Genomic DNA, 23333 nt, shown 5'->3' on the forward strand with positions numbered 1-23333 from the left:
CGTGCTTTCGAACTGCTAGGTGGGCAGGAGCAGGGACCGAGCAACAAGAGCTCACCCCGTCGCGGGGATTCGAACCGCCGACCTTCTGATCAGCAAGTCCTAGGCTCAGTGGCTTAGATCACAGTGCCACCCGTGTCCCTTACAAAAAAAGATAAAGCAGTGCAATTATCACAAAAAGATTTATAACCATAATTTAAAACATACAGAAAGTTTAGACAGCAGTAGAATAGATTCAAGCAGATTAAGACTCATACAAACTTTCTAAAATGTGGTTTGCGCTTGTCTAAATAAGAACGCCTTCAGCAGGCACCAAAAAGAATACAGGCAGGGAAAGTGTCAGTGCTGCCACACGAAATGATCAAGTTTTTACAGATGTTCTGTGGCCATTATGTGTCAGGGCCCATTCCCTCAGTTGAAGCGGTCAAGCGGGCAAGGCAGTCCCGTGGGTGAACTGGTCCAAAGTTAAGGGCTTTATATACTCACAGTGACACCTTAGACGCAACCTGGTTCTCATGTGCTTTCGGGGAATGTTCCCTGTGACTGCTGAAGTAGCCTCAGGTTCCACACCCCTGGATATCGTTGCAGAAATGTGTAGTGGCGCCCAGTATTCTAAGAACGGCAGCAAATGCTGTTCCCTACAGTTGCCAGCATCCCATGAGTTGCAGTGCCACGCAGTGGATAAGAGTATCTGACTTGGTTTGGGAGACACCTGGGTTCAAAGCCATGCTCTCTGCCTTGAAGGTCACCTTGGGCCTGTCACTGTCTCTCTGCATGAGTGTGGCAATCACACAGGGTCCCTGGACGTTTCACCGTCTATTGATCCCTGTGCCACCACTTGATTTCTTGCTGTCACTACCCAGGCCCCACCTGGTACAATACTGAGTCCAGTCAGGGTTAAATTGGAACAGAAACCTCTGTGTATTTATTGCAGTTTAACAAGCGTGTGGTTACATAAACGGTATCGGTCAATTACAATCATGGGGTGCCTATCCAGACCTATAACTTCCGCTATCTGCTCTTACTCACTAAACCACCTCTCAGATATTTACTTGTCTTCCTAGACCCTAACTGTTCCTGACTCAGCTTATTTCACTACACTAACTCAACCTGCCCACAGACTCTATCCCAATTCACTCCCACTCCAACCAACCACTCAACTCCCAACGAACTCAGAGCTGCTTTTATAGTCCCTCTGACTCCACCCCCCTGGGTTCTGATTGGGTAACCTGTTTAACTATTTCACCTCCAGCACTCTCATATGTTAACGTCACAATGACCTACCCCACACGGTGGTTTTGAGGATAAAGTGGGGACGGGCTGGGAGAGGCTGAAGTATATACACTCACTGGTTCCCAAGGTGGGAGTTAACTGCCTCCTAGGATTACCTGCATGTACGTGTGTGTGTGTGTGTGTGCGCGCTAAGAGGCAAGGGGGTGGCAGAGGGCGATTTAAGACTCCTGCTAAGTGACTTTAAACCAGACATTGGGAAAACAGTATCACTTCATCAAAACCCATCTGTTGCATTCAGAATTTACTGAACAGTGAAATAAGTTTCTAAAGGTGGTACGCAAGACTAAGCAACAAAGCTGGTATCACTGGACCCAGTTCATCAGTTTCATTGGCTTAATCAAACCAGATAGTTTTAATTGGATTTTGAATAAAAGTGCAATTGATTGTTTGGATTTTATAGTGTTATTATCTTCCCTAGTGGGTCGTGCAAACTGCTATTCAGAATAATGCTTTCTAAAGAGTAGGGCAGCAGGCCCTGGGGACGAGTTCATGGAACCAAGTGAGTGGGGGCCTGAGAAAGGTTTGGGAGCTACAGGTCACAGGCATGCTTTATGGGAACGAAGGAGGGGGCCTTCCCAGTGGTGGCTGCTCCCAGACTTTGGAACTCCCTCCCTAGAGAAACCAGACTGGCTCCCTACTTGCTGTCCTCCTTGTTCTAACAGGCTGAATGCTTTCAGTGAAAGGGCTGTTTGTTGGCATCTGTCTGTCTTGAGAGACAATCGAGTGCCCCTCTGGCGGTGAAGACAAACCTCTGTGTTAGCAGCACCAAAGTGACCTCTCCGGGCAGTAGGGCTGGGCAGTGTGTGTGTGGAGGTCCAGGCTGGGCTGTCCATACGACAAGACCACCCCCTTGACTTTGCTGATGTGGTCCAAAGGAAAGCAAAGCAAGATGTTTGGCACAAGCTTGGCTGCAGGAGTTGCTGGAAGGAGGCGTGCAAGGCGCCATCCAACCATTTAGGGACTGTATTCTGGATTTGTGTAAGCTTTACTCCTGAGCCCACAAGGCAGCAGAGGTTTAGGATCAGAGTTTTCTGTCTCCTAGATGGGCTACCTTCCCAGGTTGACAAGCTCCATCTGCCCCTTGGCTACTCTCACCTGGATTAGCCGGCCAGTTGAAGCCATTCCTGGGGTGTGTCCGCTGTCACAGCTTCTAGGAGCCACAGGTGAGAGCTGAGAGCAGGGTGGGGACCGAAGGGGGACAAACTGCCCAGAAGGAACATGACATGTTCCCCACCAAAGGTACTACCCCCCCTTAACACCGCACAAGCCCCAAAAGGCTGGTGCCATGCTATTTTTATTGTAATTATCTATATGGTTTTAATACAACACACACACACACACAGACAGACAGAGTAAGCCTGCAATTTATGCACATTATGTATTCAGATCCTGATCTGATTTTAGGATGTGTTTTAATTGATTGACTGATTTTATGTTAATGTGTTATACATTTGATGTTAGCCGCTCTGAGCCCAGTTTTAGCCGGGGAGGGCAGAGTATAAATTTATTTACTTATTTGTTTGTTTGTTTACAGTGGTACCTCTGGATGCAAATGGGATCCGTTCCGGAGCCCTATTTGCATCCTGAGTAGAATGTAAGACACGTGTGCGCGGGTCGCGTTTTGCTGCTTCCACTCATGCGCGTGACATCATTTTGAGCGTCTGCGCATGCGCGAGCGGCGAAACCCGGAAGTAACGCACTCTGTTACTTCCGGGTCGCCGCAGAGCGTAACCTGAAAACGCTCAACCTGAAGCACATTTAACCTGAGGTATGACTGTATTTATTTTATCACATTTAACTTGTGCATGTTCAGCTTTACGCACTTGGCAATAATATAAATAAATAAAATAAATAAATAAATGAAAGTGGGTCAGAAAGGGGTCAGGAATCAATCCCCCCCTTTTGGGAATTATAGGGACAGAACTACCTAAACTGTATAGAATAAGGTTACCAGACTTTTTTCAATGAATCCGGGTATACTTTTCAACTTCCTACTAAATAGATGGATTTTGCCAGGGGGCTGATTTGTATATCTGGGGACTGTCCCTGGGAAACGGGGACGTCTGGTAACTTTACTATAGAAACTTATTCATGTATGCTACTATAGCGGCAAGAATGCTACTCTCCCCAAAATTTAAAGAAGCAAAAGTCCTAGCAAAAGAAGAATGGGTACAAAAACTTATGGAATATGCAGAAATGGCGAAACTTACCAGAAAAATAAGAAATCAAGATAACAAACTTTTTTTATATAAAAGAATGGAAATGGTTTATTGGATGTTTACAAATAAACTGTAAGCAAATAAGAACATGGCAGGATTATTGTAATAACCTGTAGTTTCATAAGAGTATATATTTAAAGTAGATGAATAAATGAACAAATTAAGTTAATTTGGATATTCAGAAGATACTAAAAATAAATTTAAGGAACCGCAGAAAGAGGGGGAAGTCAAGTTTTGAAATGTTAAAATGATGGTGAAATTAGTGAAATGTATAAACTTGAAAATCATAAATAAAAAATTCAAAGAAAAGAAAAGGGGTCAGGAATCCATGGAAAAAGACTTTGGGAATCCCTTCCACCATTGAGCCTTATGTATTTTGAAAATACATCATTTTGGCTTCTGCAAAATCTACCATATTGGCCCGAATATAAGCCACACTTCTCCCCCAAATTCCGACCATGAAAAGTTAAAGTTTAGCTTATATTCATGCCCTTACAAAAATTGGCTTTTTGATCAGCTGTGAGGTGACGCACTGTTGCAGGGAGCCATTCAACTGATCTGCGGCAACTCGGGACCACATGAGCTCTGGGCATGCCGCAGAAGCCTATCAGCTGTGAGGTGAGCAGCGGCTGCCGCCCACGCAAGGTTTCTCCTACGCGCTGCAACCTCTGGTCAGCTGTGAGGCTGTTCCTTTACAGCTGGGCAGCATCTGATTACTGTATTTGGCAGTGGACGACCGCATGCGCTTCTGTGGTGAGAGTGTGCTTGTTTGGGAGAGGTGCTTGCTGTGACCCCCTTTTCATTTGGCCCCCCAACCCTCGCTGGGGAAGCCTTGTGTGTGAGTGTGTTCCTTGTTGTGTGATTGTGCTTTGTTGGGCGGGTGCCTTTCAGAATCCCCCCCTCCAATTTTAAGGGAGCAGCTTATATTCGGGTATTGTCTTTTTTTCTCCTCCAGTTTTAAAGGTGCGGCTTATATCCGGGTGCAGCTTATGTTTGGGCCAATATGGTACACCCCTGGAATGTCAGCCCCGAGTAAGTTGTGGACTTAGTCAGGGAGAGAGGGTAGGTGGGTAGGTAAATTCTCCACCCCCATGTTGTGAGCTGTTCTTCTATCTGTAAGCTGCCTTGAATCCTTGCCGTGGAGAAAGGCAGGGTATGTATGTATGTATTGAATAAATGAGTGAATGAAATAATTTATGCCAATCTAGGACAAAGACGTGGGTGGCGCTGTGGGTTAAACCACAGAGCCTAGGACTTGCCGATCAGAAGGTCAGCGGTTCGAATCCCCGCGACGGGGTGAGCTCCCGTTGCTCGGTCCCTGCTCCTGCCCACCAAGCAGTTCGAAAGGACATCAAAGTGCAAGTAGATAAATAGGTACCACTCCGGCGGGAAGGTAAACGGCGTTTCCGTGCACTGCTCTGGTTCGCCAGAAGCGGCTTAGCCATGCTGGCCACATGACCCGGAAGCTGTACGCCGGCTCCCTCGGCCAATAAAGCGAGATGAGCGCCGCAACCCCAGAGTCAGCCACAACTGAACCTAATGGTCAGGGGTCCCTTTACCTAGGACAAAGAAGGGATAGGCAAAATGTAACAGACATTATTTTGCCTTCTTGCTTCCTTTCAGGTCCAGATGATGAAAGAAACCAACCCCAGGTGGAAGCCCATATTCATTGTGAAACCTGACGGTGGGTGCCAGGGGGACGGAATCTACCTCATTAAAGAGCCCAGCGACATCCAGGTGACAGGGAGCACCCCTTTGCGACCTGCAGTGGTCCAGGAGTACATGTCCAAGCCCTTTCTCATTGACAATCTGAAGTTTGACATCCGCCTTTACGTCCTGCTGAAGTCTCTGGACCCGCTGGAGATCTACATTGCCAAAAACGGGCTCTGCCGGTTCTGCACGGAGCCCTACCAGGAGCCGACCCACAAGAACCTCCACCAGGTCTTTATGCATCTGACCAACTACTCCCTCAACGTCCACAGCGGGAACTTTGTCCACTCAGACAGCGCTAACACGGGCAGCAAACAGACGTTCTCCAGCATCCTGAACAGGTTGTCCTCCAACGGAGTCAACATCGAGGAGCTCACGGATGAAATCATATCGCTGGTCATCAAGACTGTTATTGCCATGGTCCCTAACTTGAAAGTTTACTACCAGTCGGATATTCCTGCCGGAAAACCAGGGCCTTCTTGCTTCCAGGTGAGCCAAGACCTAGACTAGAGGGCATTTGAGGGTGCGTAAGAACATAAATGACCTGCTGGACAGGCCCAGGGGTCCCCTGCCCTAGTGTAGCTTCCTGTTCTCATGGTGACCAGCCATATGCCTCAATTGAGAAAGCTGCAAGTAGAATTCGAGCCCTCTCCCTTCCAGTGGTTTCCAGCAACTGGCGTGCAGATCATTGCTGCCTCCAACCATGTAGGCAGAACATAGCTATCATGGCTAGTGGACATGGATGGCCTTGCCTCCTCCATGAATTTGTCCGATCTTCTTTTAAAGCCAGCCAAGGTGGTGGGCATCACTGCCTCCTGTGGAAGTGAGTTCCACAGTTTAATTCTGTAATGTGCATTTTCTTTTATCTGTCCCAAATGTTCCAAGAAAATCATTCAAGGCAACAGAAGTTCTTGCTGACATATCCCTCGTCAACAGATACTGCCTTGGTTTGTTTGTTCATTTTCAGACTTGTTATTTTTATAGAGGCTTGTTATTTTCAAGCAGACAAGATATAAGAGCATAATCAATTGCCATGATTCGAATCAATACACCCTGTCCAGAATCTATCCAGGGCACATGTTTAATGAAATGAAAACCTAAGATGAGCCTGCCATATCAGGCCACGGGGTGTGGGGTTGCGACGTTTGGCATCTAGTCCAGAATTAATCTCTCTTTTGTGCATGCATGCACATACATGTGCAGGCAGAAGGTGGCCAGTTGGTTTCCACACTTTAAAATACCAGGAGAAATAAGACGATGAGACTCTGATGGGACTGGACCGCGTATGTCGCCTCTGAGCCACAGGTTGCCTACCTGTCATCTAAATGGCTAAGATCAGCCTCCCTGAGCATGGTGCCCTCCAGATGCACAGCGCTGACGAGGACTGGTTGTAGCATGAAACATCTGGTGGTGACAACAGGATCAAACAGACCTTGCTGGCGGCTGCATCCCTCACCACAGTTGCCCAGATCCCATTGGAGAAGTGCCATGGCTGGAAGGCATGTGAGGACAACTAGGACCAGGAAAAGTTATTGGGGAGGATCTTGCAGCTGCCATATGTCCACCACTTCTGAGCTTCAGCCCGCCCCCCTCCTGGGGTGCTTGAGACAAGATTCAGAGTTGGGACTCCATCCCACACTCTTTTAACTACCCTGTTTTTACTGTTAATATTGCAGTTTGATTTATTAATCGCTTTCTAAGCTGCTGTCTGGGGACGCGGGTGGCGCTGTGGGTTAAACCACAGAGCCTAGGGCTTGCCGATCAGAAAGTCGGCAGTTCGAATCCCCGCGACGGAGTGAGCTCCTGTTGCTTGGTCCAGCTCCTGCCAACCTAGCAGTTCGAAAGCACGTCAGAGTGCAAGTAGATAAATAGGTACCACTCCGGCGGGAAGGTAAACGGCATGCGCTGCTCTGGTTCACCAGAAGCGGCTTAGTCATGCCAGCCACATGACCCAGAAGCTGAACGCCGGCTCCCTCGGCCAATAAAGCGAGATGAGCGCCACAACCCCAGAGTCAGCCACGACTGGACCTAATGGTCAGGGGTCCCTTTACCTTTACCTTTAACAGCCGCCAGAGCTGTCTCAAGGTGATCCGCACATAAGATCATTAAAAAGAGTTAAAAGAACAACATATACCGTATTTTTTGCCCTATAGGACGCACCGTCCCATAAGGCGCACCTAGTTTTTTGGGGGGGAAATAAAGGGGAAAAAATTATTTCCCCCCCAGGCGCAGGGCAGGGGCGGGGGAGGCCCACCCAAGCTTCCCCCGACCCCAGCCCCCAAACAGGCAGCTCTCTGCAAGCCGTGGGAGCCCAGCGCTGGCTCCCGCTGCTTGCGGAGCGGTCCGCGAAGCCTGGACGTGCTAAGCTCAGCGCGCGCAGGCTTCAGCATGCAGGCAACTCTCTGCAAGCAGCGGGAGCGCTCCCGCTGCTTGCGGAGAGGTCCGTGAAGCCTGGAGAGCGAGAGGGGTCGGTGTGCACTGACCCCTCTCGCTCTCCAGGCTTCACCGAAAGCCTGCATTCGCCCCATAGGACGCACACACATTTCCCCTTCATTTTTGGAGGGGAAAAAGTGCGTCCTATAGGGCGAAAAATACGGTACATTTGAAATCCCAGCAGGTGGACATCCGTGGTAAAGAACCATTTATCCAGCTGGTACAGCCTATTGGAACAAAAATGTCTTCCACTGTTTTTAAGAAGGTTCAGATAGTGCTTGTCTGTTGTATGTTTGGTTGTAAGTTGTTTTGGGTTGCCTTGGGCAAGATAAAAGTGACTAAATGAATGAATGAAGTAACAATAATATCTCGACAGGAACTCACCATTCCGCAGGACAGGGGCAGCCCCACTAAAAAGTGCTGTTCCAGGTTACTGCAGGGAGAGTTCCTGAGATCTTTGGAACTTGCAGGAGAGACTTTACTGCAGGCTGCAATGATCTCTTGGGTGTATAAGGGATAAGGCAAGTAATCCGGCCCTGAGCTGTATAGGGAGTTATATGTCAGCACTAATACCTTGAACTCAGCCTGGTACTTCTCCAGTTTGCAGACACAAGGGAACAGCAGTGGGTAAAGGCCACCAGGAGGCTTGGACTGGGCTCCTCGTTTCCAAATTGTGGAAATCCACGCCAAGGTCATCAAGAGACTCTTCCTCCAGACAAAAGGCTGCAGTCTTCTGACTCCCTCCCTCGCCCGGCTTGCTTAAATCAGAAAATACATTCATTTTCTCTTCTGTTTTCTTCTACTTGTTTTTGCCAGTGAGGGTCAGGATGAGCAGAAATCTCAGTATCTCCTCCTGACCTTTGCAAAATTGCAGTTCATGCCATCCTGACCAGAAGACAGCTGTGATTATCTGAGCAGGCTGTGTCATTAAAGCCAAGAGGAACTGCCACAGTAACCATTTGCCAATTAGTGTCTCAGAATCTGCAGTCAAAATACTGTACTGTGGAGCCTGTCTCTGAGCAATCTCTCTCTCTCCGCCCCCCTGCCCCTTAGCTTCTCCTTCCACCAGGAAACCACCTTGTTGTAACCATAGCACACCTTGCTTTTAGCAATCTATGGTAGCAATCTTTGGTGGGACACTATAGGCTACGACCGATTAACGTGCATCTGAAAGATGTGCAATCACACGCAGTGCCAAACCCAGAAGTGACACAAATTTGACACTTAACACGTCACGAAAAGGGCGGAACGGGTGGGGTGCTCTTATATGAGCTCTGCAGATACAGGTGAAACTCGAAAAATTAGAATATCGTGGAAAAGTTCCTTTATTTCAGTAATTCAACTTAAAAGGTGAAACTAATATATGAGATCGACTCATGACATGCAAAGTGAGATATGCTTCTACTTCTCAGAGGTTCAATCTTGCTTGATTTGCAATCCTTGTTTCGATGATTTCCTTGAATATTTTCATTTTCTGAGATTGTTAATTTGGGGTTTTCATCAGCTGTACGCCGTGATCATCGCAATGATAACAAATCAAGGCTTGACCAATCTCGCTTTGCATGTCACGAGTCTATCTCATATATTAGTTTCACCTTTGAAGTTGAATTAGTGAAATCAATGAACTTTTCCACGATATTCTAATTTTTCAAGTTTCACCTGTATGTGTGGGGGGCCAGGAATGGAAACCCTGTGCAAAATGGCCGCCATCTGTATAGCAGCAGAACAGCCTGCTTGTCCCTTAGGAGAGGCCTGTTGGTTGCTCTTAGCCATTACAGTTGTGCGTTGCCACCACAGTCGGAGGCAGCAAGTGCTTCTGAATGCCAGTTTCTGGAAACCGCAGGAGGGGAGAGTAGTTTCTCATGCTCAAATTCTGCTTGCAGGTTTCCCACAGACATCTGGTTGGCCACTGTGAGAACAGGATGCTGGACTCGATGGTCCTCGTTTGGCCTGATGCAGCAAATTCTTCTCTTGTTCTTATTTTATTAAAAGCGTGCCCTGGGTAGATTCTGAATAGGGTGGGTTGATTTGAATCAGGGCAATTGACTGAGCACTCACATCTTGCCTCTGTGTTAGCTTTATATCTTGTCAAGTTTGAAAATGAAGAAACAACCCAAGGTAGCGTAAATCAGCAGTTTAATCAGCGAGTGTATCAAAAAGGCTGATTCAATGGTCAAACCAAGTTTCATTTCATTCATTTAAATGGTCAAAGGTCTGGAAATGATGCCTTATGAGGAACGGCTAAGGGAGCTGGGCATGTTTAGCCTGCAGAAGAGGAGGCTAAGGGGTGATATGATAGCCATGTTCAAATATATAAAAGGATGCCACATAGAGGAGGGAGAAAGGTTGTTTTCTGCTGCTCCAGAGAAGCGGACACGGAGCAATGGATCCAAACTGCAGGAAAGAAGATTCCACCTAAACATTAGGAAGAACTTCCTGACAGTAAGAGCTGTTCGACAGTGGAATTTGCTGCCAAGGAGTGTGGTGGAGTCTCCTTCTTTGGAGGTCTTTAAGCAGAGGCTGGACAACCATATGTCAGGAGTGCTCTGATGGTGTTTCCTGCTTGGCAGGGGGTTGGACTCGATGGCCCTTGTGGTCTCTTCCAACTCTATGATTCTATTCTATGAAATTTGTATGCCACTTCACATTTCAGCAGAAAACTTAAGTGGTCTAAAAATCCCTTTACAAAGGAGTCAATACAAGACATATAATACCATCCGCATTCAAACCAAGCAATACTACATCTCCTTCTGCCAAGCATAGGAATAATTCCACTTTAAGTGACGTAATTAAATAAATCTCTAAACCATGAATATTAAGCAAAACTAAGAACTACAGAAACAAATCATATGCAAAAGATAAGAATATATCAAAGTACATCAAGATGAGCTATAGTTACAATATATAATGACATAGAATAATAGAATCATAGACATCTCCATAAATATTCCAAAAACCTGTACCATTCTCTGTTTGTGCAATGCTTCTCCCCAGTAAGGCTCGCCTGGCGGCTTCATTATACGCCTTTAGGTTCCAGGTGAAAACGTTCCTTTTCAACCATGCCTTGGGCTGATTGACATCCTATATCGTGCCATTTGTTCTTTTTGTTAGGTATTTTATGTTTTATCTTGTAATTTTATGCTGTGAACAACCGGAGATCTTTAGCTGACGGGCAGTGTACAAATTAAATAAATACAGTGGTACCTTGGGTTAAGTACTTAATTCGTTCCGGAGGTCCGTTCTTAACCCGAAACTGTTCTTAATCTGAAGCACCACTTTAGCTAATGGGGCCTCCTGCTGCCGTCACGCCGCCACTGCACGATTTCTGTTTTTATCCTGAAGCAAAGTTCTTAACCTGAAGCACTATTTCTGGGTTAGTGGAGTCTGTAACCTGAAGCGTATGTAACCCGAGGTACCACTGTACAGCTATCTTATTTCATTTATTTATTTAATAAAATGTAGGAAGAAAGCTGTTTACTAAAATATATTACAAAAATAATTTTAAACCCACTTATTGCTTTCCATTGATACTACCCTATATATATATGTACCGTATTTTTCGCTCTATAGGACGCACTTTTTCCCCTTCAAAAATGAAGGGGAAATGTGTGTGCATCCTATGGAGCGAAGACACCATAGCCCCGCGACCCTCTCCCGGCTGGAGAGGTAACGTGCGGCTATGGCAGGAGCCTCCATAGCTGCGCGTCACCTCTCCAGCCAGGAGAGCGCGCGCGGGGCTAAAGAAGCCATAGCCCCGTGATCCTCTCCCAGCTGGAGAAGTGACGCGTGACTATGGCAGCAGCCTCTCAGCTGCGCCTTTCCGCTGCTCCCTGACCTGCTCTTTGGCGCTGGTGGTGGGCTTCCCCCCGCCAGCCCCAAAGAGCAGGTCGAAAGGAACCTGAAGCCTGGAGAGCGAGAGGGGTTGGTGCACACCGACCCCTCTCGCTCTCCAGGCTTCCAAGGTAGCCGCCTGAACGCACCTTAAACGGCACCTTGTTTTAGAGTGGGAAAACAAGAGGGGGAAAATTCTACCACTCTCTGCGCAGCGCTTCCTGCCGCTTCGCTGAAGGGGCGCTGGGCAGAGAGCGGAAGAATTTTTTTTCCTTGTTCTCCCCCCTCTAAAACAAGGTGCATCCTATTGTCCGGTGCGTCCTATGGTGCAAAAAATACGGTATATATTCTTTAAATGGTGCAAACCTGATAATTAACCATATTAGAGTATTTCTTTACATTATGCCAGAACTTCCTCAGCTGGCGCCGTCCTGGTGTTTTTAGGCTCCCAACACCTTCTGCTTTGGGCTTAATGCTAAGCCACAAACCATCACGGTTTGTTGCTCATGCTAAGAGAAGATTGAGGCAGGAACCACCTGCCCATTCGGGGTAAACCATTATTAATTACGTGTGAGGTGTGAATGCAGCCATTTTATCCAGCAGAGGCAATGATTCCGTTTAGAGATTAACTGTAAGGCTGATTCTGAAAATGCTTAATGTCCAGCATAAGGGAGTTTGGAAATGTCTTTTTTTAAAAAAAAAAAAAGCTGTTGTCTCTTGTCTCAAGATTTTAGGGTTTGACATTCTTCTGATGAAAAACCTGAAGCCGATATTGATGGAAGTCAATGCTAACCCCAGCATGAGAACTGAACATGAGAAAGAGGTGAGTTTTTAACACTTGATTGGAAGCCGCCCAGAGTGCCTGGGGAAACTCAGCCAGATGGGCGGGGTATAAGTAATAAATTATTATTATAAATTATTATTTCTTTCAGCCTCAGCTGGGCTACTTTAAAGACTTTTTTTCTGAAAGGCAGAAGCTGGCTGTGGACTTCAACAGCTCCTGCCTCCCCTCAGGGTGCCACCTCGCTTCCTTCCTCATAATAATAATAATAATAATAATAATAATAATAATAATAATTTTTATTTCTACCCCGCCCTCCCCAGCCAAGACCGGGATCAGGGCGTCTAACACCAGGTAAAAACAATTGATTAAAATACAACTTAAAAACAAGATTAAGTACAACCTTAATTAAGTACTCCTTTCAGTAGGAACTCAAATCAACAACTTTTTGGGGATGAAAACGTCAAATCTTCACCACGGCCAACTATCCAGACTGGTCCTATGTGGGCCAGAAAAAAAGCCAGGGAAGTCCCCAAATAGGAGTTCCATCACAGAAGGAAAAAGGAAAAAGGAAAGAAAGAGGGGAAGGGAATCAAGTTGATCCCAAGCCAAAGGCCAGGCGGAACAATTCTGTCTTACAGGCCCTGTGGAAAGAAATCAGATCCCGCAGGGCCCTGGTCTCATGAGACAGAACGTTCCACCAGGCTGGGGCCAGTGTTGAAAAGGCCCTAGCTTTGGTTGAGGCTAATCTGACTTCCTTAGGGCCCGGGACCTCGAGGGTGTTGCTGTTTATGGACCTCAAGGTCCTCCATGGGGCATACCAGGAGAGGCGATCCTGTAAGTACGATAACAATAACAATAATAATAAAATTTATTTATACCCCGCCCTTCCCTGCCAGGGCTGGGCTCAGGGAGGCTAACACTGAATATAAATTACAATAAAACGTAATAGAAGAAAAAGGAAAATGCAGCCTCATTTTAGTAGTAGCCCATAAATCAAGACCATAAAGGGAAGAAACATCAGATATTCACCCAAGCCAGCTATCCATGCTGGTCCTACGTGGGCCAGCAAAAAAGCCAAGGGAAAATTTATATACCAAATCAATCAATCAATCTTTATTACGGTCCAGAGACCCACAAATCGTTACAAAGCAACACACAATTCATACAGCCTACCTCCAGGTTAAACAAGCATTTTGTTCAAAAGATAGGGATCATTGGTTTTTGGAACCACCGATAAAAACTTTGCCACTGCTAATGTTCTAGCGTTTGTCTGATCTTCCAATAGGAACCTGACATAGCGAGCCTCTGATTTTCCCGGGAAAGGTAATATCCAGGCAAGGGTAATATCAGTTCTACCCTGGCTTGCTCATATTTTGCACAGTGCAGCTAAACTCCAGACCAGATGTTGCAGACCTGCAGCTGGATTTCCTGCCTCTTCTCTTCAAAGCAGTCATGTGATGTTGGAGGGGAGATGGGACGGGGGGAGGTGGGTTCAGTTGGATGCTTCCCCCCAACAGGAAAGATAAGGACTTGGAAATTTGCAGCCTGATCTCTTTTGGGTTTCTGTTTGGAACAGGGGGTGGGAGGATTTGCACTGAGAAGGGGGTGCTGTGGTCCCAATCCAGTTTGCTCCCCACAGCTGCTTTTAAACAGTAACTTAGAGAGGTTGGGGGAGGGATCTGGTTTACAGATCTCTATCCCACCTGATTTGGACTCATATTCTGAACCACAACTTGTAAGTGAAGCCTTTACTACGCAGAACTGCAGCCACACTTAGGGAAGACCTTTCTGGAATTCTCACACAGGGGAGATGCACCTGGGGTCTCCCAAGTTGTTATCTTCATGCAATAGATAGAATTGTAGAGTTGGAAGTGGACAACCAAGGATGGCTAACCAAAGCCTCCAGGGAAGTAGAGTCCATCACCTTCTGAGGTAGTCTGTTCTTTCCATCAGAAAATTCTTCCTAATGTTTAGTTGGACCCATGTAATTTGTAATTTTGACCCATGGGTCTTCTGGTTTGGACCCATTATTTGGTCCTCCCTTCTGGAGCAGCAGAAAACAAGCTGTCTCTATCTTCCATGAGGCACAGTGAAAGCCATTCAGATATTTTATGATGGCTATCCTATCACCTCTCAGCCTTCTCAGTAGCAACTGAAGAGGGTTTCTTTCATTCGTTTAATTCTCCCAGGCCTTTTAAATGCACCTTTGATGTTTGCAGGTTTTTTAATTATCATTTTTGAACGCTTTATGGTGGGGTGGTGATTCTTTTAAAAAAAAAATGTTTGTAAGCTGTGTTAGGAACTTCATCATGGAAGATCTGGCATTTTGTTGATTTTAAATATTCCTGCACTGCCGTACAACCAATGGAGCGATTTACCGTAAAACCATGCCATAAAATAAAATTTCAAAACCATTTGAGGAAGACAGGCAAGAGCAGATTGGAGGCAGTAGCTTTTTAAAACTTTTAAAAGCCCAGAGAATATAAATTCCTCAAGCAATAAATACCCATCCTCTATGGCTTTTGGTTCTGTCTTCCTTCCCCATCATCCTTTTTAAAAAAATAAATAAATTGTAACCTCATTGGGACAGTGGCTGGCCATTTATTTCAGTGTGCAGCTATATTGATCAGAATACAGAACCTTTGAGGATTTGCTACTGTTAATGTTGGGATTCCTGCTAACTTTGTATTATTTTGAAGTAGTTCAAGGTCTGCTGGGTGAAATCCCACATGTTAAATGCAAACAGTTCCGTGTGCTGGCTCTGGAAAGCTAGCGATGCTTGAGCGAGATCTTGGGCGGCTCTGCGAGATCTTGCAAGAGTATCCCAGAACTGGGCCTTGTCTCCCCAGCAAGGCAGAGAGCTTGAAATCTCTTTTGGTGCCAGCGAAACCCAGTGTGAGAATAACTTTGAAGTGCACTGCCTTGCTTTCAGAATTTCAGCCAGCCAGCCAGCTGGCCAGCCTGCCTTCAACTGCATATGGTTGAATTCACACAAGTTAAGTGCAATCATATTGTACTGCCTGCCCCAGCCCTCCCACTGCGCTCCTGGTAAGGAAGAACATGGCCAGAGTGCAATCTATACAGGCTGTAACCAGCCAGGAAAGTGGTTGAATAGATCTAGTACAATGGATCAGCTACACCCAGGGAAATTATTCACCTTTCCCATAAAAGGTTGGATTTTTCTAGGCTCTGCAAAACACCACACCACACCCACACACACCATAGCTGTCAAGCGTCCCTTATTTGGCGGGACAGTCCCTTATCCCAGCGCCATGTCCCGCTGCTGTCCCTTATTGAAGATGTCCCTTAAATAAGCTACTGAAGGTAATGGGGCCCTTTCTATGTCCAGCCGTCCTTTGTCAACAACAAATTGTTGCTGTTTTTGTGTGTTGAATATATGCTATATGGTAATTAATGGACCTAATAGGTATTTAAAGCCATTTGCACACAACAAAATATGTATTTCATCAAAGTAATTGTTGATCCCTTATTTTGGCTGCTGATCCCTTATTTTCGAGGCTGCTGGTCCCTTATTTTCAAATCTGTAAGTTGACAGCTATGACACACACACACACACGCGCGCGCGCGCGTGCACACACACACACACACACACACACAGGAAGTTGAACAGGAAAAATAAGAGACAAGCAGCTTTTGCTCACAGTTGTGCAGAAGCTCCATAAAAGTGTATGAACAAAGCATGCCTCTTCCCAGCACGGAAGTAGCTTAAGGGTGTCTAATACAGAGCAGTGAGTGCGCCTCTGTTGTGTGTTTGTTTTTGTAGGCTGGGAGCAAAGCAACACTGTAGACCAGGCTAGGGAAACTCTGGCCCTCCAGAAGCTATTGGACTCCAGTTCCCATCAGCCTCAGCCAGTTGCATGGTCAGGGATGGAGGAAATTGTAGTCCATGAGCATCTGAGAATCCACAGGTTTCCCCATACCCGATACAGGGAGAATTTTGTCATTCATCAGTGTACGTTATTTGAATCCAAGGTTTCTCCGGGAGTCATTGAGTACATCCGAAGCCCTGTTGATGAAGCAGTCAAAGTCTCTGTCATCCGGGACACCCTTCGGCTAGTGGACCCACGCAAGAAAAGGAAGGAAAAGACATTGTAAGTGTGTATTGATTTCATGTCCATTATCAGATTGTATGTCTGTTATTTGCGGAAGGGAGTTGCTTTCTCATATTAGAGTTCAGTGACCAGGCAGTCAAAATTCTGCATCAGGAGCAGCTGGATTCCTCAACCTGCACAAATGACCTTCTCTGTAACCTTTGCTGTTTTGCATAATACATCCCAGTTCCGATTTTAGCAGGCCTTGCACAATGACTTTCAAGCATATCTCTGCAATCCTAATGGCTAGTAACTTTATTTTTAATGGAAACATGAGATTCATTGGGAGTCTGCAGACACCTCCAATTCTGTTGCCCCCTTCCTCCATGCTAGTGTCCCCTAAGGTGTGACATACATACCATAGCTATCAACCGTCCCCTATTTGGTGGGAAAGTCCCTTATCCCAGCGCTGTGTCCCGCTGCTGTCCCTTATTGATGATGTCCCTTAAATTTCCCGGGTTTCAAAGGAAGCAGCTCCTCTCCCTCCCTCCCTGCCAGGGAGGAGGGAGGCTCCAACTGTGTTGCTTGGCTGCGTTGCTCACCCAATAAGGAGTCTAAGAACGACTGGGGGGTGGAGCTTGCATGCCTTGTGCTGATCAAATTGGCCGCGTTGCCTGGGGACTCGCCTTTGCTCAGCGCTTCCCAGCGGAGAGGTGACGGTGGTTTTCCTTGCTGCATCCCCTTTGCCGGGTTGCTGCGCCGTGGGAACCACTGCTTGAGGGTTCGTTTGGCTGCTGGCTGGGCTTTCTGCCTTTGGCTGGGAGGGGCTCAGAAGTTGAACATACCTGTGCTCTGAAAATCCCTTATTTTGGCTGCTGATCCCTTATTTTCAAGGCTGCTGGGCCCTTATTTTCAAATCTGTAAGTTGACAGCTGTGGTACATACAAAGCTACTATAAGTATTATTGCCGTGAGCTTTATGTGGGGCTTCAATTGGTCTTAAACGCAGCAGCCAGGTTGCTCACTGGTGCAAGGTGGTTTGAGCATATTACACCACTCCTGGCCCAACTGCACTGGCTGACAGTTTTTGGGCCCAATTCAAAGTGCTGGTTTTGACCTATAAAACCTTAAACAGCTCAGGACTGCAGTACCTCAAGGACTACCTTTGTGTGCCTCTTCCATGAGAGGTCCAGAGGGTGGAACATGAGAAGGGGCCTTTTGTGGGGTGGCTCCATGTTTGTGGAATTTCTCGCCCCAGCGAGGCTTGCCTGGAGCCTTCACTACATACCTTGAGGTGCCAGGAAGAAGCAGCTCTATAACCAGGTCTTTGGCCTTTAACTATCTCTGGCCTTTAGAAGTGGGTTAGATGTTTTAAATGCATTTTTTTTTCTCTCTCTGCCTGCCTTGGTCTTAATATATCTATGTGGGGTTGTTTTTGCAAGTTGTTTTGGGTAAGATACAGCGACTAACAATGAATAATAATAATAATAATAGCAGCACCTGCATTTCAGAATGTACAGTTATGCTGTTGCTTGGGAGAAAAGGGATAGGCAAAGGGGATGGTTCCTTCTGCAGCCCTCCATTGAAATGTTTGGCGGAATGAACCCTTATCTGCCACAGCAGCAGCCTTCCTTTGGTCGCAATATTGAAATGGCTGCACGGGAGAAGGTATGGAATGTTGGTTTGAAATTCACAGCATGTTATACACCGAAAGAAATTTATTTGAAAAGGATGTACAGGTGGTATTTATCTCCTAGCAGACATGCTAAGATGTATAAATCAAAATCAAATTTGTGCTGGAAATGTAAAGAAAAGGAAGGTAATTTCTACCATATGTGGTGGTCCTGTAAGAGAACAAAAGCTTTCTGAGAAATTGTTTATAATGAATGGAAGAAAGTGTTTAAAATAACTTTTAGTAAAAAAACTAGAAACTTTTCTTTTAAGGACAGTGAGTACAGAAACAACAGCATCAACAACAACAAAAATTGAATTTTTATACCACCCTCTACCCAGAGGTCTCAGGGAGGTTCACAGAACAAAATCAAAACATAAAACCACAGAATATATAATCAAAATAAAAACAACAACCCAATAACCCCCCCAAAAAACCCCACATTTTAAATTCTGAAGAAGCTTAGAAATTTGTTTATGAATGCTACAACCATAGCCCAAATGGTATTTGCCCAGAGATGGAAAGAGGAAGCTACTCCAGCCAAGGAAGAGTGCCTGATTAAATTGATGGATTATATTGAAATGGCAAAATTAACGAGTGCAAAGAAACCAAGAGGAGAGAAAAAATATTAAGGAGTGGAGAATATTTGTGGAATATGTGAAAAACCATGGTATGCAACTAAGTGCATTGGTAGGGTCAACTTAAATCAAGCAGTTAAAAGTATTCTCAAAATTAATTGTAGAATAATTCAGAAATGGATTAAAATGGAAAATGCATGGTTAAAAATTTAAATAAGAGAAGAAACCATAAAAGTGGGGGAGGGAAATCTGATATGTATTTGTAATGGAAATACGAGATGGTAAGATGTGTATCTGTAAATTCTTGAAAACTGAAAACAAAACTTACATTAAAGGGCTGCAAATGGCCAGCTCTTTAGATGATTTTTTTTAAAGCATCAGTTTTGCTGTAGAGATTGTTTTGCGGTCCTGCTCCCCTCCTTCCTTGCCGCTCCTTCCACCCATGCTACGTTTTCATTATACTCACTCCAGCTAATATTAGAACCAAGAGTCTTTAGTAATTTGCACTTTCTGTTCTACATATTTTTGACTCTTGAAATCCCGCAGCAACAGATTTGCATACCCATTCAGTTTGAAGGCCTGACGGCAGGCTGGTGAGGAATTGCTCCTCTCATCCTGGCTAAAATGTGTGAAAATTGCATGTAGACATTACTCCCTTGCTTGGGGCAGGGGGGTGGGGAATAAACTCAGGCAGCCCTTGTGAAATCCTCCGCAATTCAGAGGCGAGCAGGCACAAAACAGTCTTGGGTGGAACTCAACAGACCATACAAAGTGAAATGTCATCCTTCCAGAAATAGCTGCCAAGAGAAGCATCTCTCTTTCTGGGTGCCCTGCTAAGACAAATTGGTTGCAGGCCAATTACTGTGTATATTTCATGCTGGTGCAGCAAAGCCCACCCCAGCTTGCCCCCCAGGATCAAACACACGTATGAAGAGCCCTGCTGGATCAAAAGTCTAGCGTCTCTTCTCCCACCATGCCGAGCCAGATGCCTCTTGGGAAGCCCATAAGCAGGGCGTGAGTTCAAGAGCTGACCCCCTCTGTCTTCCTTAGTGTTAAGGACATAAGCAGAGGCTTGTGAGAAAATGAAAAAAAATAAATTGGGATATGATTTACAACGAATTGAAAAAACTGTTTAAATATACTTCCCCCCCAAAAAACCCCAAGAAGCCTTTTTGCTGGGGTTGATAGGAGATGAAATAAGAAAAGCAGACCAGAGATTATTCATGTACGCCACAGCTGCTGCCAGAATCTTAGTAGCCCAAAAATGGAAAACTCAGGAAATACCAACATTAATGGAGTGGCAGACAAAAATGGTTGAATATGTGGAATTAGCAAAACTGACCCACAGAATCTGCAACCAAGGGGAAACAAAGTTCAGAAGTGAGTGGAGTAAATTTCTGGAGTATATACGTAATAATTGCAGAGGTTTAAAGGCTCTAGTAGGATTAAAATAAACCTTATGATATGAACAGGATGATGTTAAGAATCTGTGAAAAATGAAAGATTAATATGAAAACCTCTGAAGGGAGGGAGGGAAGTCTGTGCTCGACAGAACGTTGAGAAAATAAGTGTACATAGGATTGTAGAACATTTAGTGTATTTATTTTGTTTTGTTTGTGTTAAAGAAAACTCAATAAAAAGCATTTTTTAAAAAAGGACATAGGCAGAGGCTGCTGGATCAGGCCAGTGGCCCGTCTAGTCCAGCCCCTTGTTCTCTCAGTGGCCAACCAGATGCCTTTTCTGGGAAGTACACAGGCATGGCATGAGCCACAGGATTACTCAGCACCCCACCCAGGTGGCTTCCAGCAGATGGTATCTGGAAGCTTTCCTTCCTCTGACTTGTGAAGATGGAATGTAGTCATTGACAGCCTTCTCCATGCATTTGTCTACTCCGCATTTGAAGCCCATCCATTTTGGTGTCCACCACTGCCTCCTGTTGGAGTGAGTTCCACAGATTTACTATGCTCTGCGATAATAATAATAATAATAATAATAATAATAATAATAATAATTTATTTATGTCCCGCCCTCCCCAGCTGAAGGCGGGCTCAGAGTGGCTAACAACAATAAAAGTAACACAGCATTCTAAAATCAATTCATTCTAAAATCAATTCAGAATCAAATTAATGGCAACCATTGGGCTAGAGTTCTGTGAGGATTACAGAAGGAGGGGGTCAGACCGTGCCTTGGCCAAAGGCCTGGTGGAACAGCTCTGTTTTGCAGGCCCTGCGGAAAGATGTCAAGTCCCGCAGGGCCCTAGTCTCTTGGGACAGAACGTTCCACCAAGTCAGGGCCAGTACTGAAAAGGCCCTGGCCCTAGTTGAGACCAATCTAATCACCTTGCGACTTGGGACCTCCAAAGTGTTGTCATTTATGGACCTTAAGGTCCTCCATGGGGCATATACCAGGAGAGGCGGTCCCGTACGAGGTACTTCCTTCCTTTTATCTGTGCTGAATATTCCAGCACTCAGTTTCATTGGTGGTCCACGAGTTCCACTGCGGTGAGAGAGGGATAAAAGTCACCGTTGCCGGGAAGGTGAGTGCAAGTTAGGTCAGAAAGGACAGTCTAGCAAACTTGGAGGTTCCTCTCTCGATCTTCCTCAGGACAAGATGAATTGCATCTCAACACTTCCAGCAAAAAATCCCTTTGTACTGTTTCTTTGCCTGAAATCTCCCACCCTGCCCTCCCCCCAAACTGATTTTTCTCTTCTGGGGAATAGATACGGGTTTTAGATTCTGTTTTCCTTGATCTAATAAAGTCCTGTGGCCTGTGTTGACATTGTAGGCAGTTGATACGCCACTATCCAGTAGGTGAAGTGTGTAGATAGATTTGATTTGCCACTAATTGCCTCCTCAATTAAAACAAATGAAGCATCAGAATGAAAGTAAGGATTTTAAAGATACCACCCCTAAAGCTTTTCACAGTCGTGAGAAATTAATGGCTCAGAGAAACATTCTGATGCCCTTTATAGAAGCTGCATATTGTTCCCTAGCGATGTTTATCTTTTACATTGAGTTAATAATGCCCTGCTTTGATCTCCCCCCCCCCCCCAGTTGCACCATGCATCTCAATTCTCTCTGAAAGTGCTTCCAGATCTGTCAGGAGCTGCAGTGTGATTTATTTTTGGATCACCAATAAGGGATATAGGAATGAGAACTCGTGCGGAGAAAGTGAATAGGAATTCCCCCCCCCCGTCCCCCTTGCATAATAGTAGGACTCTGGGTTATCCGACTAGCTGAATGTTGGAAGGCGTAGGGACGGTAAGCTGTGGAATTCAGGATATAGTGATGGGTCACCAACCTGGACAACCGTGTTGTAAACAAAATCTGCCCTTTCCCCCTTATGGGGAAAGAGCCCATATAGAGTCCTTATATAGGTTCCCTATTGATAGGAGAAAATAACAGAGGCCAACCAGAGAATATTGAGAAGCAAAGCAGCTAGTAAGCCTGATCTTTATTGATCTGTTGCAACAGGGTTCTCCCCTCACACACAGGAAAGAGGAGGATCCCAGAACAAAGGTGTGCCTGCCCTGGAGCCCAAGACCACCCCTCCATACATCATACATACATCACAGAAGGGGTGGAGCTCAAGACCACTTCCCAGACACATCATACATACATTACAGAAAGGGCTGTCTACAGCAGAAATCTGAGTGCTTTGTTTACCTCCTGTGTGCCAGGTTACCTGTTTAATGGTCGCTTGATTGGATCGCCTGGGGAGCCTGGTCAGTCTTTTGTAATGATAAATACTTAGTTCCTGAGCCAGGTCACAGGCTCACACCCTATTCATGTCTTAAATGTGCCCTTAAGACAGGATTTGTGAAGGAAAAGACAACAGGGAGAAAACATTTGCTCAGTTTGGGAATCAAAATGGTTCCAGGTCGGTCTTCCTGTGCTGATCTATGTACGTGCTTGGTTGGTATATTTATGAACATTTAACATATCTAAGACCTCAAAATTCCTATCACAAACACCCCACCATCCCAGGGAAAGATGCAGGATTTTCCCTTCTGAATGAGAAAGCGTCCACTCTCCTGAAAACTCTCTTCCTTCCTGCCAGGCGGGTGAGCGATGGGTGGAGTCGCCAGCTCTGCAGGCGCAGCAAACTACCAAATTAAAACATTGCAAAAGTAGGATTTAATTGCTGGCGGTTTATTTGGAAGGCGTCTGGCGTGCGCGTACACAGAGGAGAAAATGATGCTTCAAGTTAGATTTCTGAGGCTTAAATGGGGGAGGGGAGGGGGGCTTTGCTCCCTTTCCTTCCTTTTTTTTTTTTTTGCCACCAGGCATTCTGCCTGCCTGCCTGGTCTTTAATTGGAAGCTGCGTGTATCACTTTTGCCTGCATACGCTCCAAACGGCTTTTGAAGTGCCTTCCTCCTTCTTCCCAGGCTTTTTCCCTTCAGCACTAATGATTCTGCTTCCCTGTCGCGTCAAAAGGAAATATTTGAGTCTTGCTTTATTAGTGCTAATTAGCCCAGAGAAAAATTGGGAGAGGCTTTTTCTTCTTCTTTACGAATAATAATAAGAGTAGCTTCTTTGGCCACCCATTTCTGTCACTAAAAAATGTTGCACTTCCCTTTTTTTTATTCCGTGAGACTTGTGATGAGCGTTTGGAAGTTCCTTGAGTAAATTTGGAGGCAGTGGGGAGACATATATCAAGGTTGTGGAACCACAGGCCAAATGGGATCTCCTTGTAGCTTCACACTGGGCAGAAGAAAGTGTTCCTCCTCCTCCTCCTTTCACAATGCTAGATCTGAAGCTGAA

General features: G+C 45.6%; 1 protein-coding gene across 1 annotated transcript in view; it reads left to right on the plus strand.

The window, feature by feature from the left end:
- Positions 1 to 23333, plus strand: part of TTLL11 (tubulin tyrosine ligase like 11) — an 85353-nt gene that overhangs the window by 41462 nt on the left and 20558 nt on the right. Inside the window, exons 4-6 of the mRNA XM_053373663.1 lie at positions 5133 to 5708; positions 12211 to 12306; positions 16261 to 16379. Coding sequence (XP_053229638.1) covers positions 5133 to 5708; positions 12211 to 12306; positions 16261 to 16379 — 791 coding nt within the window. The remainder of the gene's footprint in view (positions 1 to 5132; positions 5709 to 12210; positions 12307 to 16260; positions 16380 to 23333) is intronic.

The sequence above is a fragment of the Podarcis raffonei genome, chromosome Z (genome assembly GCF_027172205.1).
Source record: "Podarcis raffonei isolate rPodRaf1 chromosome Z, rPodRaf1.pri, whole genome shotgun sequence".
Lineage (NCBI taxonomy): Eukaryota > Metazoa > Chordata > Lepidosauria > Squamata > Lacertidae > Podarcis > Podarcis raffonei.